Source organism: Phoenix dactylifera, chromosome 16, assembly GCF_009389715.1.
Source record: "Phoenix dactylifera cultivar Barhee BC4 chromosome 16, palm_55x_up_171113_PBpolish2nd_filt_p, whole genome shotgun sequence".
NCBI lineage: Eukaryota > Viridiplantae > Streptophyta > Magnoliopsida > Arecales > Arecaceae > Phoenix > Phoenix dactylifera.
Genome location: NC_052407.1, coordinates 10,802,826 through 10,820,120, shown reverse-complemented (window position 1 = coordinate 10,820,120; position 17,295 = coordinate 10,802,826). Strand labels below are relative to the sequence as shown.

At 35.8% G+C, this 17,295-nt stretch overlaps 1 protein-coding gene across 2 annotated transcripts; it reads right to left on the bottom strand.

The window, feature by feature from the left end:
* Window positions 1–3,171: 3,171 nt before the first annotated feature.
* LOC103702705 (U1 small nuclear ribonucleoprotein 70 kDa-like) lies at window positions 3,172–17,210 on the bottom strand. 2 transcript variants are annotated; one of them, XM_008785243.4, is made up of 11 exons: window positions 17,015–17,210; window positions 16,112–16,226; window positions 15,845–15,924; window positions 7,884–7,959; window positions 7,732–7,796; window positions 7,557–7,619; window positions 5,651–5,732; window positions 5,396–5,558; window positions 4,452–4,526; window positions 3,559–4,291; window positions 3,172–3,453 (listed from the first exon to the last, which is right to left on the bottom strand). In XM_008785243.4, exons 1-10 carry the CDS (start codon window positions 17,108–17,110, stop codon window positions 3,574–3,576), a joined length of 1,533 nt encoding a protein of 510 aa, XP_008783465.2. In that variant the 5' UTR covers window positions 17,111–17,210; the 3' UTR covers window positions 3,172–3,453; window positions 3,559–3,573. The 2 variants fall into 2 exon arrangements, with proteins under 2 accessions (XP_008783465.2, XP_008783466.2); XM_008785244.3 differs by having other exon boundaries at window positions 3,172–3,441.
* Window positions 17,211–17,295: the final 85 nt, after the last annotated feature.

Below are 17,295 nucleotides of genomic sequence, written 5' to 3'. Positions count from 1 at the left end.
CTTGTGAAATCTCAATTGGATCCAAGTTGTGACCCAATCAAGAATTAGAGAAAAGAATCAAAAGAAAGAATGCAAGTCTATTGAAATATTATATAAGCATTGCCATGACAACAAACATGCGACAGAAAAACGAGGAAAAATGTCTTTAGAAATAACACATGGTATGCCTATATTGTAGTTTATAATGTTTTTTTCCTTTTTGAACTAATTGTGTATAATTCATGGATAAGCTTTTTTTTGAAAAAAAATCCGTTTAGTTATATGATTCTTGATATTACTATAACTTCTGACTGCTTGGGCAAAGTCATAAGTGGTAGTTAGCATGAGCTCTGTTGTGGAAACTGATAACAAATTTTGAAGTCCTGATATGGGCATTTGTGAGGACGCGAATCACAAATTGTAGCATTTCACTGTTATCCTCTAACAAAGAGCAGAACAACCTACTTAATCTGCTTTTCATATATAGAAGAATGATCTCATGACGATAAGATGCATGATAATTTTCTCCATCCTTGAGAACACAAAGCAGAGAAGACATGAACACCTCATTATGTACTGCTGTGAAGTACAAACAGTGATTCTAAGCATAAAACCTAAAATGCTTAGGAGGAGAGAGAGGAAAAAGTGTGGTCACCATGCCTCATGGTTGGTTGGAGTTTTTTTTCAAAAAAAAAAAGGGGATAGAAATTACCACATTTTATAGAAAGAAAAATTCATGTAGAATATATAAAAGTTTAATTTTCAACGTAGAATTGAGGTATTGTTTTTTTTTCAAAAAGGCATAAAAGATATTTTTCACAACTTTTTCAGAAAGATGGATGCTCAACTAAATATAAATTATTTTGGAACGTATTATTTTCATGATTAACCAAATATGTAAAAACTATTTTTTCAGACATCATATATCAACTTATTTAAAAAAATATTCCAGCGAGAAAAAAAAAATTTCACGAACCAAATGAATCCCTTGTTCAAGGACCTTTGATCAAAGAAATTTAAACCTGCAGAAAGAAACTATGGATGCAACTATAAAAGCATCCTAAAGAGCTTAAGTAAATAAGAAATGGTAAAATTGGTCTGTTTCTTAAATGTTCCAGTCTGGTACTCTGGGTGGCAGGGAAATTCTTGGGTGCTTCCTGATGTTATCTTTCTAAAGTCACGGCATGGAGCAGTTATTAGACAACCTCTCAGTCAAGTCACTTCTGCTGAACCCCTTGGAGGGGTTTCGAGACCAGCGGTGTCCTGGTGGAAGCATGAAGGGGGCTTAGCTTCCATTTGTTCCGCTTTTAACTAGTCTATCACGTAAGTTTCAAGTCTTTCTCATGTGAAACATTCTAATAATGATACCTCTCAATATATACCAAACACGAGAATCCAAAGTTAAAGCAGGCATGACATGCAAGTGCCCATGGTTTGGAACAGCTGTGTCTCCGGCTGAAAATACTTCTTAGCTTGCTCTTGAAGATGAGGCGAGGCGAGGAGCTTCCTCCTTTGGGCTGACGATTAAACTCTATGCTTTATCGAGCAAAAAACAATGCCGCTTTTGCCTTTCTTGCAAAACACAGACATGCTGCACACAAAGACGCAAGCAAGCAAGCAAGCGCGCCCATAAAAATAAAAAATGCAATGATCTTGAAGGCAAAGAATAGGCATGAAACTCTTCATTCTATTACATAATGTTTAGTAGCCCTAGAATGTTGACCAAGTGTTTCTGAATTCAGAAATACAGCTCCACCAGAGCATAACTTTCTATGTTCCATCTCACATGCATTCCACATCTCAAGTGCCTTACAGCCTTTATCAATTGTCAAAACATTGATCACATCCTGATGAAAGAGACAATAAATCATTTATTTCATCTTCACTAAATTTCGTAGTTCATACCTCTGAAGCTTTAACACCCGAACCTTATGCTGGCCAAATTTGGCTCTCTGGTTCTATATGCAAGTAACCGAGGGCTTACTGAAACTAGACAAAGTACCGAAATCATTATACTTAAAACTTTAATTATTTGAATTCAATATCTAAGACTTAACACTTCAAGCTGTTTTGAAGCTTAGGCCCCAATTTTTCTTTTGTCAGGCAAAAAGAAGTACCTTGCTTCTGTGTTTAGCCTTTCAAACATTGAATATCGCCAATTGTAACAATGGCCTCAGGAATACGATGGCTTTCAGTAATTCTGGGGAGTTTCAAAGAGCATCCAGCTTGTTCAATAAACTCTGTAAACACAAGTAAAACATAGCAGCATAATTCTTATCTTGCTTGGATTAAACCTATCTGCCACTGCTTACAGGAGCGTTCTTTTTTTTTTTCCTGGTAAAAAGCCTGCTAACAGGAGTTTGGGTGGTTCTGAAATGGGAAATTGCGGCCATAAGCTAAACCCTCCTGCATCTTCAATGCAAAATCTGACATGTGATGCCTGCATCCTATCTTTAAACGACTGCATATCGTCATCAAACTCTAGTTCAGAAGGTATACCTTGCCACGGCAGAATGATGGGAAGGGAGCCTCCGTCCCTGTTTTCCAATACCTCAGTTTAGCGAGCATTGAGTTTGGTCTGCCTGGGAATCTGGATTTAAAGCAAATAAAGAAGAGCAAGGGAACAGGATAGTTGTCGGGTTATAAGCCCTCACCATTCTTCTCTCTTTTTTTTGGTTTAAGAAAAAAGAGGACTGCATGTTGTACACCCTACATGTGAACTGTTCAACATGCTGTCCTAGATAATTCCTCTTCGAACAATGATGCTCTCTGGTTGCATGTATTCACCAATCAGGGTAATTCTCTCTTTCGGCGAACAACTCTACCGGTGAGCCATGGCATACCATGTCCTAGTTGGAGACAGTTAAATTAGGCTAGAAATGGTTAGTAAGATTAGGATACTCGAGAAAAGACAAGGCAGGCAAAAGACATGCAGCAATTCAGAGTACAGAGCCCACAGCAAATCAGCATGTAAAAGAAAGCCAGGAAGACCATATGCTGGATCACCAAAGGTTACAGTGTGACGACGATTTGCAGCCTGGCCTAGTAAGCATTCTTGTGTCAACAAGAAACCGAGGGAAGAAAAATTTCCCCATCAAAGTATAAATGCTAAACTTATTAGTTAAATCCCACCTGCTCATACCAGAACACAGCCATCCACAGTCAACACTAAACCCTAAAGCTAATAGAAAGGTAAGAACAATACCAGAGAAAAATATCATTATGATAAAACCACTTCCCCAAGCAGGTTAAACAATGAAAACATTCAAACTTATGCCTTTGTTCTTCAACAAGATCTAATGGGCAAAGAGCAACAAATGAAGTTATATAACTGGTACTACAATACCTGCAAAGACTAAAATAAGATTTGTCCCTTGGTACTTTTATATTCCCTGATAGCAGATTTCATAAGTAGCAACAAGCAATTTATGATAATGCCATGTTCCTGAGCAGCAGCAATACCTGAAAATGCAGCTGAATCCAGAAATAAGAAAAAAGGAAATTATAATCAAATGCTAGTCTTAAAAAATATATGAACTTATTATTGTTTGTTCCAGCAAATGAGGTATTGGCACTCACCGCTAGCATCCAACATCAGCTTTCATACTGCTGGGAGATGGATTTTTCTGAATGATGATATCCAAAATCCTGGTCATCAACGGCCTCCCCCTCCTCACGTGGCTCAGAATCAACATGTCCATATTGTCTTGGATAACTGTCAAGCTGCCCCTCATCATATGTCTTATCATAATATTCAGGTTCGTGTCGCTTTGAGCGCTCCCGGGTATTCTCAGGCTCAGCAAGACCATGGGGCTGAAGATGATCATACTGCTTCTGATGTCGTGATTGCTGATATTGATCATAGTTATGCTCGTTACCATGCTTACCAGGATCATCATACCAGTCTTGTCCATAATTGTTTTCACCTTGCTCTGGATCCCTCTCCCTTCCACCATACAGGTCCCAACCATGCTTAAGCTTGGAGTGATTATACTCATTGTCCCTCTCATGAGAATAGCTGCGGTCTCTTTCATGGCTCGTACGATCATAATCTTTCTCCCGCTCCCGCTCCTTCTCACGAGGACGATCACGTTCACGACCCCGGTCCCTCTCCTTGTCTCGGCCACGAGCCCGATCATGATCACGCCCACGATCTCTTTCCCTATCTTTGTCTCTGTTTCTGTCTCTTTCTCTATGGTGGTGGTGCCTCTCATCCCTATCCCGATCTCGTACCCTGTCATGGGAACGTTCACGGGACCTCTCCTGCTCTCGCTCCCTATCTCTTGTTCTTTCTCGGGACTTCTCCCTGTCTCTGAAGCAAAGTTCAAAAATTGATGAGTACCACAGAAGATAAGATGTAAACCATATGAGAGGCATCTGTCTTTTCCTATTCAGTGCTAAGTTTGAACAAGTAAAAGACATTCTCGGTGTTTACACTTCTAGCAAACTGAAAAATGCAGAGATAACCTTACCGGTCAACATGATGATCATCTCGCACCCTAGGCTCCTCGGATCTTGAATGTCCTGATGCAATCTGCTGCTGTTCCCTGGTCAGCAGAAGGCGACATCATGTACAAGAAGGGGAACATGCAAGCACACCCATCTACCCATACCAACATATAGAAACTTAAAACATAATAATTGACCCGATGGAGAAGCACCATACTTCCATAGCATCACAGCATACTGACTCACAGCCTAATTACAGACTCAGACCAGGGCACAAGATCATACTTGGTTGGGAAGAATACTTTCAACCATAAACTTACCATCCAATTACCACCAGTGATGGTGAAAACGAGATATGGTAAAAAGAATAACAAGAGTTTTGGATCAGGAAGCATGCAATAATTGTGAATAACAAATTACGAGAATATAGTGCAAAATGATCTTATAAGGAGTTTCATGACGAGATAATTTTATTTCTATAAAGGGAATGAGCCTCTATAATTTAGAAAAAAACACATTTTTATTGAAAAATAATACTTTTAGCTAAACCAGGCTTTACATTAATTCGGATATTTTTCAGTGGGCTAAGAACACGGTTCTAGAGTGTTTCTAAAGCATATGCAAACAGAAAATTACACAGGAAAGTTGCCGGTCACTATAAGTTGACACATTGCCAAAAGTCAGGTACAAGGTTCAATATGATTCAAAGCTACAACCTGTGTTCCTCGGTAGGGTGTGAACACATTTTACAAATAGTTTGGATGACCATATAACTAAAATAACTAAAATGATGGCTGCAAAAGGTGGTTGGTTGCATTACAAAATCAACCACTTTGACAATATTTATGACTTAACACAAGAATTAATGGATGAACCAAATTACTTAAATGCATGGAACATATTAATAAATTTCTGATGTCAGGTACTGAATGAGATTGCCAAAGAAGGTTGGGAATTGGTTTACTACCTGCCAGAGTGCTTTTGATTAACTTCTTCACCTCCAACCCTGGTTGATCCAAGTCCACCACCCAATCTTCGAGGTCGCCAATTTGGAACAGTTCTACCACGCTCAACATCCACAAGTACTCTTCTATTATCCAGCTTCCTCCCATCAGCTTGCTTGTATGCAGCTGCATGATGCAAATATCGTCAAATAGTGACCACCATCAGGATATTTCAGCTATAACAATGATTATAAGACAGCACTGCTTTATAACCATACTTTTCATGTCTCGTGTATGCATGTACTCTATGAAAGCATATCCTCTAGGTTTATTTGTCTCTTTGTCAGTAATCAGCCGCACCTGAGAAGCTCGCCATCAAAGAGACATGATTAATGATGCAAAACCAGCAATACCAGATAAAATAAAAATTATTATTTGACCTATACTCTATTTGTGTCATATCTTAAATGGCACGATAGACAGGCTCCATGCCTCACTAGCCGTGCTCACCTTCAAAGGTGTAAAGCTTCACCATGCAAGATGAATCACCGCCATATCAATCAACTTGTGCAGAAAAACTGATGTATGTGCTCGGTAAACCAGAGGTATCGAAAACTTTTACCCACCCCTTACCAGGGTATTCATATATAGCAAACTAGCACTAAATAAAATAGCGAAAATATACCAGGATATCTTCTGAATTGCAGAAAGATTTCCATTTAACCTTTAAAATCAGAAACAAGCAGCAGAAGTGCAACATACTTGGACTCAGATAATGGAAAAAGATCTTGCTACTACTCATGAAATGTGGTTAAATAGCAACAAGAAATCCAAGAAAGTTTCCCTCCCTTTACAACTCGAAAGTGGAGATAAGCAAGCACCATGCAGTACTACCCTGCTCAACTTTATTGTGTTAAAGCACTAACATTGCAATTCAACGAGAGAAACACACCACACAAGTTCAGCACTGAAACGGATTAGCCATCTTCTTACCGGAAGTTTTGCATATAACACCAATCTGCATTCCAGTTATTGAAAACTATAGCACCATCTAAATTCCTACATGATTTCTATTAATCATCAAAATAACAAGGGAATTATCAAGGGAGACCTATGTGCAAATGAAGAATTTACCTGTCCCGACTCCGAAATTGCTCACCCGGCAAGACTCTTCTCAGTACCCAAAATGATTGGTACTTACCATTTTCATAATTGAGATACTTAAAAAGGAAGCATTAGATGCAACAAACCCAAGCTTTCCTCTATGGAAAATATACCTGCCATTGCTCCCTATTCCTTTACAGAGCAAGTCTTCTGAACTTCTAGGTATTTTTCAACTGGTAATTGATTATACAGAAAGGAAGCTTTTATAGTTGACAAATGAAAGAAAACCCATCATCACCTTTCAAAAAATATACCTGATGTGCTAATAACCCAGGAGCATTTGGTCATATCAGGGAAGGTGTTCAATAGTCACTGTTTTCAGAGTTATAATTAAGTGGAGGCTGCACACACCACCTATGCATCACCAAGTTTGCACTTAAATGTGCAGAAATAGAGATTTTCATGACCGCAGATACCAATGGATAAAGCAGCATACCCAAGACCTAACCAGAATACTAAAATAAAAAGACATATATACAAGTCAACTGATAAATGGAAGGAAAAATATAACTTGGTAGACATCAAGGTACGTCATACTGTACCGAATCAAACGGTATAGGGCATACTGTACCATACCAATTCGGTACCAATATGTAGTATAGAAAATGTACCGACCCCGAACCAGCCCCCGTACCAGGCATACTGACAAAGTGACAGGGTGGCACTAGTACGAGGCTCGATACCAAGACAAGTACCTTAATAGACATTATATCCTTTTGTCCATTTATGTAAGAGTTCAAGTTTTATAGAGAACCCAAAAACAAAAAGTAGTTGGTCATTCTTTTTCATTAATGGTGTCAGTTATGATTATGCAAATCACGTATTGCTCCTAGCTTACCAAAGATAACTAAATTTTTGAACTGTAACAAGATGGCAAGAAGTATAAAAAGTAAACGAAGAAGATAGTCGGAGACTTTTGAAGCTTTTGTTTTCCTTTTTATAAGTTCAAATGATGGAACTCCTTACCCAAGTTGAGAGCAGTTACTTGAGCTCCCAACAAGAATAAACCTATATACTTACCCGCTTGATTGGCCCATAAGTTTCAAACTCTCTTTTGATCCTGTGTTCAGTTGTCTCGTAATTCTGCACATACATGCATACATGCAATAAATGGTAGGTTATGTCATATGCAAAACAAGTGATCAACTACAAGGCAAAGGGAAGATGAAAATGTTAATAATAATAAAAGACTTACCAGCCTTGCGACAAACAGTGTCTTGTATGGATCCCCGGTCACATTTGGATCTTTAGATGGATCATCTGTGTGAGATTGAAATGCACAATTTTAGCGATACTCTGTAGCACCTATAAATCAAATTATAAACATTTTATGCATAGAATGATTACATTTCTGCAACTCTTCAGCAGCCTTTATAGCACCCTTTTCAAGCCGAAGCTTGCGGATCCTTGCTCTTTTTTCTGCCTATAATACAAAACATTAATAAGAGAAAGTATCAATCATGAACGTTTCTTAATCAAATGGGGCCATTTCTATTACACATGCATCTCTAGACGAGGATGATCATTTCATACTTGATTTAAAGATACTGACAACGTGTATATAAAAGATCACATATATTGACAACGTGTAGTGCTAATGCATGTTCCATCTCGCATTCAAAACTATTCACAATCTCCAAAACTCCACTTTCTTCCCCTTCTCTCATTTCTTAATCCAGGTGTTTGCTGACCACAATACATGGCAGCATACTGCATATAAACAACATACAGATGAAAAACTACCAAGTGCCACAGTAAAGAAGATATGGAGGAAGAGGTAGCTCCATGTTACCCTCAATGCAAAAAATGAAGACAATTCAAAAATGGTGTCAAGGAAAAGGTTGCGAATCATGTAGAGGTTAAAGATTCTAGTAATCCATATTTTTGAAGTGGAAGCTGAAAACACCTATGTTTCAAATGTCTAAGCTACAAAATCCTATAAATCAGGATTTTTTCTTGCTTTAATTCTGCTTTCCCACCTTCCATCTTTCTCGCGTAATTTCAAACTGCTACATCTATTTCATTAGGAATTGATGATCTTTTAACAATACCTTCTAAGGGATGGTTAGTCCAAGACACTGAACAACAAAGTTTTATTTTTGAAAAACACCATCATTATGGAAATGTACATGCGGTAGAAAAATTACGTCAATCCATTGAGAAAAAGAAAATAGCAATAATACTCTGCATTATCAGTTCCCTAATGAGCCAAACAGTTGAAGCCAACAAAAGGCCCTAGTCAGGTTTAAAGGACCTAGATTCAAGCTTGAGACTAGTTAGATCATAACTCCTACTGCATATCGCCTGAAGCCAAAGCAGCTAACCCTTGGCTTGAGCTCAGACTAGCTCATCCTAAATAATGAAAAATAAAATCAAAATAATAGTGGCATTAAACTTCTGTCATTACATGAAGAGATTGTACATAGACTACAGCAAGAAATAATTTTCCAAAAGATAATAAGCTAGGATGACATTGAGGTAATTTTCCCCTATGCCAATTGAAGAAAACAAGAGAACAGGAAGAGTAAATCAAAGATGGTTGCTGTTTTTTTACTAACAAACTATTTCAGATAGATTGTACTCATGCCTGAAGGAGGAAAGCGAAATTACCGAGAATTTAAACCAGACCAGTGTTTCATGGACAGATACGACGGATTCGGACACGTGTCGAAGTGTTTGAATGTGTAAAAGAGGAAGAAAGAGACATGGGGATACATAGGAAAAAATAGTTTTAACTAAAAATATGATATTTACGTATTGCATAAAACAAAATATTAGTCATATATTTGTTAAGCCCCTTCAATATGCAAGTTTCTCATCCAAACTTCCTAATTAGCTTAAAGATTTGGAATAATGATGTTTTGCAAAATTATTATGATATCTACATTCTCGACCAAATTCTGAAAAGAAAAAAACTCACTTTTAACAATATTGTAGTTGAACAAGCTCTCTTTGCTGGGTGAGTTCAAATACCTTCTACAAACAAATTATTAAGTGTTTAGACATGTCCAACTCAAATGGAAGTGTCAGGGTAGCGCAGAATCACGCCCAATCTACTTCTATCCCATATAATGAAAACACTTGGGTTGGGCCACACAAGGCCAGACTACAAATCTTGAAATCTTCACATATGCTTTCCCATACCTCCAAACATCTCCATCTAGGGCAAAACAGATTGAATATGGATCGAATACCGGTATATCCAATATCCATATTTGTTTTATTTGATGAATACATATATGGATAAGAATGTTAGTCAAATACAAAAATTCATATCCATATTTCTTTTAAATGGATACAAATTCAAAGAAGATACTGAAAGTATGGACAAAAATATAGATATAAGTCGAATAATTAAACTTTGTGACCACAGAATCAAAGATATTACTAAGTGAAAGGTAAATCGAGTTAATAGCATGTTAATGTAGTCATTTATTTTTCTTAAAATTCATGAGTGCTATATAAAATTAAATAGGATTACACATAGAATTGGATATGGATCAGTAATTGTCTATCCATATCTATATCCATTTTTCTTTGACGAATATGGATATGGATATTAGTCAGTTACTCAAATTTTTATCCATATCCAAAGAGATTCGAATGCTAAAAAGAATCTGGACGGATATTATCAAGTCCACTTTCGCCCCTATCTCCATCACATGCTATGACTATTTCCACATTGCAACACCTTATTTCTCTCTTTTCATGTTCCAATGCTTTATGGTGGGACTCTATCATACAAGATTAAATATCTTTGTCCACAAGGGAAATGCCCGACTTGGACTTCATTCGAAAATCCTTTCCAAAAACAAAAATCCTAAACAAAGTAACCCAAAAACTTCCCTTTCCTATCATATGCATTGAACATGCCGAACATGAGTACGATGACATGGTTGAAAGCCAATGCATATGAGTGTGTGGTAAGTTCATGAACTACCTGCATAAGAATAGGGAGTACACGATGGGATTGGTCCACTAAGTCTGCTTTCTACAATTGTTTTAGACACACTAATAGTTGATATAAAAGGGTCCATTTGGGTGGGATATTCAAATTACGGAATAATTTGATGATTCCTGAAAATCATTTATTTGCAAAATGATTGCAGAAAAAATAAAATATACCATGTTTGGTTGGTGGAAAAGTTACTCTGAAAAATGGCATTGGAAAAAGATTACTATGATTGGTTGGATGTAATCTTATACAGGAATATTACCAAATCTTCAACAATGCCCTTGAATAAACACTTCAAGTAATAAAAAAAAAATTTAGTTCATTTGTTGGCCATTTATAGCCCACTTATACAAACGTTGTCAATATTGGCAATTTTGAATATTAAAATATATTGACATGAGTTAATAAATATTTTTAAATTAATTATACATATATTAGTAAATATGTTTATTATTATAAATAAATTTTAGTATGTTTTGATGTATAAATAAATATATTAATTATTAATAAATCCTATGTTAGATTTATTGATAATTAATAAATATTTATTAATTATTTATTCATAATATATATTTATTAACAAATATATAAATATATTAAATATATTATTATTTATAAATATTTATTAATCAACATATTAATATATTTATAATATATTAATACAATTAACATTGATTATATGATATAATTGATACAATATTAATATAATATAAGCGAGGATATTTTTATAAAAAATAATATTTTCAGATTACCTCCACTACGAAATCCAACATGAAAAAACAAAGAACACTCCCTGGCAATATTTGTTTTACTTTCTCTATCAGAATAATAGGTATGGGGCCCATCATTTATTTTACCATCTCTCTAATCCATTTTTTTACCAATCATGATAATCTGATATAAAATTTATTTTTCCATGCCCGATTAACCCCAACCAAATGGGCCCTTAGGGTATGTTTGGCTGTTCGGTAAAGTTATTGGAAAACTAAAGTTTTTTTGGGAAATTGAGTTGTGACTATTTGAATTGTGCAAAAACTTAAAAATACAGAAATGGGACTTCCAAATTTGGCTAGATTAACTGAGAATTCAACTTAGAAGTTCAAACTTCAAAAAAGTAGTTAGATATTTCAATATGAACATTGAGCAGAGATATGGCTGAAAGTATATCAAAAGAGTTTGTTAAGCAAATAGCTTTACTTGGATCAAATTTTCAGACAGAAAGATAAACATAAAATGGAATCTCTAGTTAGGCTAGATGATAAAATTAATTTAAAAAAAAAAAAGAAATTGTTTCAAATTGATGCATATGAGGGTTCTAAATCAATGCATTGTCTTTACTTTTAATTCAGAATTCTATTTTAGAAATTCAAACTTCGAAAAAGTAGTTAGAGACTTAGAACTTCAAAATGAACATTGAGGAGCTGAAGATATAGCTAAGTATATTGAAAGAGTTTGTTAAAAAAATTGCTTTGCTTGGATCAAATTTTCAAAAGGAAAGAGAAACATAAAATGGAACCTCCACTTATGCTAGATGATCAAATTAAATAAAAAAAATACTTATCTTGAATGATGCATTCAAGGGTTGCAAGTCAAAGCATTGTCTTTGATTTAATTTTAGCCAAAAATTTGCTGGAGTCTTGCTTTCTTTTTTACTTATTAAGTCCTATGCAACTGAGGTTAACAGACCTCAAAGTCATGTTAAGGGTTAGATGGGTAATGACAAAGTGATACATAAATTTGGAAGCCTAACAGCACTAACTAATTAGTGGGACCCGTGGATAGACACACCACTAAAAGAAGGAATGAGAGATGCAATCAGATAGTTTCTCTTTCCCCTCGCTGTAGACACTCCTACACCTAGGATGGTCATCTCTCTGGGCCTCACACTAAGGTGTCAGCCTAGAGCAATTCTGGAAACGCAAAAGCAGAAAATTTGGATTCTAAAAAAATGGCACCAAATTTTTAAATTATGTGTAATACTGTTACAATGGACACCCACCGAAACCATTATTAACCATTATAATGGTTATAATGGCTGTTTCTTGCCCCACAGAGTAAAATTTCAAATTTTTAATATTTAAACTGTTATAGCAGCTAACAGAAAATAATGGATAATAATGGACTGATAACTGCATTATCTTTCCCTTTACTTTTCATTGGATAAAAGAATATTATTTTTGAGACCATATAACCATTTTTTAAGGGAAATTTAATGCAAAAAATTGAATTTTAAAAAAACTGGTATTTCATTAGAGAAAGACCATCATTTATGTTGTAGCGGAGCACTGTAATGGTAAATAATATGGAAAATAACATATTATAACAGCCACTATTTTCCGCCCATTATTATGTATGAAGATGTCTGAAACCAACATGACGGCTGTTATAACAGTCATAACACCATTATCTAAAACCTTGAACAGGACCCATTATGTTTATGTACTGTGTTTGGAAGATCAGAAACAAAAGAAAGGCTCTTTCTCTTCCACAACAACAAAGTGCCCTCTTCCTCTTCTCTTTTCTGTCTCTCCTTTTCTCCATTACTTCTTTCCTTTCTTTCTTCTTTCGCTAGCAGGTCCCACTGGTTTTGCTCAAAATTTTTATTTAAATCTGCTGTTATGCCTGTTCTGACACTTCTATATTATGTATACTTGATTGTTCTTTACATAATATGCTACCTGATGATTGAGTTTTACACTTTGGGTGTTTCCATTAATATTTTTGCATGTAGTAATTCTGCATGCTGGAAATCCTGGAAAAGTAGACCTTCCTTCTATTACAATGATGCTACAAAACCCAGGAAAGTCCTAATTTAGCTCTCCCAGCACATTTATTTGGATTTATTCTCTGCAGAAATTTCTGGACAGCACCCAGATATCTTTCTGAAACCCTGATATACCTAGAAAAAAGGCCTGCAAACCCAATTATGAGCAATCCTACTGCCGGCACAGCATTACAATTGATGTAAAAGGTAATAAGGAATAAGGATTTTAAAGGTCTAATCATGTATAACATTGTCTGGAACTAAAGCTTATTAAGCTTGCTGACACTCTCTGTTTGAACCTGAAATTTCTCTTAACCATCATGAAGAAGGTAGGTGAGCTTTAATATTTTCCCATCTCCACCTACACTAAATATCTGTGAAAAGCTCCAAGCAGAACATAAATTAGGCCATTAGAACCAACAAAAAAAAATCATTTAAAAAAAAATCTAAACTATCGTTGAGAGTCTAGTCCACCTATACTAAATATCTGTAAAAGAGCTTCAACCAAAACCACAAACTAGGTCGTTTGAACCAACACAAAAATCATTTAAGGAAAAAAATCTAAACTTTCCTTGAGACTCTAGTATGTATTCCAAGATTGATATTCCCTAATCATGTGATTGAATCATCATGTGTCGGTCCTTCTAAATCAGATAGATTAGATTTCTTTGTCTTTATTATTTCATGCAGTGAATCCCTAATGTAATATTGACAGAATTAATAATGCACCATCTAGTTTAAAAATGGCAGACCCTAACAGTGCTATGAACTTCCAATTACCCTTGAAAAGAACATAAAAAAATCTATAAAAGAAATGTCTATTTTATGGAATGTGAGTCAAGATGTTGGGCAATGATAATATACAAGATGTGAATAACTAGGAGACAGAATTTTAAATCAGTGCGCACTAATAAGCGAGGCCAACAAGGATGCCTGTTCCAAGAAAAGTGTGATGCACCTTTTAGAGTACAGTACGATTGTTAAACTGTTGAGGACACCGATCTAAACAAGCACAAGTATAAGACCAGCTCAATGACATGAGATGAAATTGAGTATCAGTAGTGAAAAGGGCCCAGCTGCATAAGAAAAGGTAGCAAAAAGAGGCTGCTGATTTTGGTGCATGATATAACTAGTGCGGTGGAATGAAAACATAAGTTCATCAGAGATAGGTCATCAGTGACAACTAGAAAGCATAAAGTGAAGTTTATTAGAGTGGGTTAGGACATTGACCCTAATTTTGAAAATATTTTAAGGGTTGAAAAAAGTGTTAATTGAAGATTTTGATAAAAATACTGATGACAATCAAATTCTCCATTTCAGAAGCCTTGACCTTGGATAGGAAAAAAATAGTAAAGTAGCTATGGTGCCAAAATTAATAGGATATGATTCTTTTTTAATATCAAGTATTTATATCTAGCTTATGTGACAGTTTGATAATAGAAAAGGTCATTACAAAAATTAATCAAGTGCATGGGTTAAGCACAATGAACCTTAATCAACAAGCCATGTTACGTCTACATGAGGTTGGTTCTATAGATCAAGGAATGATTCATCAAGCTTTGCAACCATATCATGTAGACATCAAACACTTTGTTAGGAAGGAGAGAAAACAAGCCACAAAAGAGAGAAAAGCCCTCCAAGTTTCTCCTATTCTTAAGAAGGGTCCAAATTACTTGGAATGAGGAAACTTGACATGGAGCACTAGATGCATCTTTAGGGCACAAATTAAAAAAGTTAAAAGGCAAAATTGAATTACAATCCCCTAAAATGATGCAATGGCTTAAACCCCACTTGATCATTTAGTGTGGAATTATCCATCATATCAGTAACATAAATTAAAGAATAAAATGATGTAATTCTTTTTTTAAACATAAGATGTTAGTTGAATTTGAGTTGTCATTCCAGCTCTGCACATCCATGAAACAAGTATGTATGCATTCTATCAAGGCACAAAGATACAGGATAGCGTTGCTCAACATACAATTTTCCATATTATAATTTCTAAGTTATACTTTTCTATTTCTAACAGTCTTCAAATATCCTTCAGGATTATCTCTGAATTTATACCAAAACTGCAATATCACAAAGCAAGGCTTGTGGTTATATCTAACACAAATTGGTATCAGCATTTATATATGAAAAAGATAACAGAGATAAAAAGTTGCCGAAAAAACACCCTCGCCCTCATAGTGCTTCTAGATATTACTGATACAAGATAATAAATCCAAATTGATAGAATCAACATCATGGCTATCAAGTTTCTAACAGTTTCCTATTTACCATCTTAAAAGCAAAAGGATGATCAAAGGCAAAGAGTGGGATGTTGGACAAATTGGATTTTATTCACTCAAAAAATTCAAACCAGTCAATAAAGAAACGAACTACACATAAAAAGTATCATGCGCTCTTTCATAGACTAAGCACTCATCATGAGAAGCAAGATATTAGGGACAAAACTAATATCAGGTTAGCTAGAAAGTAGTTGACAAAAAATTACTATAAGCAATAGAATTTTAAGCTACTCAGTGGCATGACAAATAGCACACTAGAACCCATATCAACAAAGAATTGGAAGCAGCTAAATCTTACTGATGTTTCAGCCTTCTGGACTGGCGGAGCATATTCAGGATCCCCTGGTTCAGCAAACTGACTGACAAATTGTGCCATCCCTTGAAAAAGAAAAGAAAAAGAAAAAGGCATAGTCAGTTTCAAAAGGCATCAAATTCTTTAACAACAAACAGAACTTGGTGCCATCCCTTCAAAAAGCAAAGAAAAAAAGGAAAAGGCATAGACAGTTTCAAAGAGCAAGAAATTCTTTAACATCTAACAGAACTAACTCTTATTGATATAAAATACCTGTATATGGAGGGCATGTCCTTCTCTCTGGAGGCGGTTTATATTGCAAAGGTGGTCGGGGCTCGAAAAGCTTCAGAAGGTTGGAAGTAAGCCCAGTTGGATGACTCTGACCAATCTGTGTATTACCAAACCACCACAAAAGTATTGTAGAGGCAAGTATCACAAAATAACATAGGCATCAGCCATGGTTTAACTTTAAGCAAAAACGAAAGAGAAGACATGCCATTCTCTAAAACAACAAAACGAACTATGACAAATATAAACGCAGGATTAAATCAATCAGAGAATCATTGACAAATACATGCATCTGTTCTCGCTGTTTATATTCGGAAAAGGCTTCAACATCACCAGTAAGACCAACCAATAGAGCAAGTTATCAAGTAATTAAGCGAGATTTCTATCCAATCCTAATAATTTGATAGAATAATTGACACCTAAGAAACTATCATCATAACATGTTCAATAGAAAAGACAATCAAGAAGCGCTCAGCAGTACTGATGAATGCAACCAACCCAAGAATCCCGACTGCAAAACTCAAACCAATAGAAACATCCAGCTGAAGCTATAAAGATCCATCTAAAACCCCAATAATGATAAGCAAAAATAAAGTTAATGATCACGTAAGTGGATACAAATTCTAAATAACCGCTACAGATCTAACTTAATAACCCATCGGGAACATCTCGATTATTTATTATTAAAAAAAAAAAATCGGACCATTAAAAAACCCAGCCGATCATATTAGATTAAATCCATCCCTAGCGATCATGAATGCTTGGGACAGAAGCAGAAGATCTAAAGATCCGAAGCGATCATGATAAACAAGCGAATCGTAATATAATCTGATAAAAATAGGAGAAATCCGAGAAAAAGAATTAGGGTTTGAGGGGCGGGAGTCGTACGATCTTGAGCTGGAGGACGTTGGCACGGTTCTGGGCCTTGGTGCGGGCCTGGACGGCGTTATTGTTCCGCATGAAGGCATCATTGTAATCCCCCATCTTCTTCGTCCTCCTCTTCTTCGCTCTTCCTCGCCGCCCTGGAACTCCGCGAAAGAGAGTGAAGGCGAGAGACGATGATCAGGGATTTGGTATCGGATTTTAATGTATTCGTCGATATTTATAGCGGGGGAGGTTCGGATACGGCGTTGCGTTGCACCGCCTTGCCGTCACTTCGTGTGTGGATT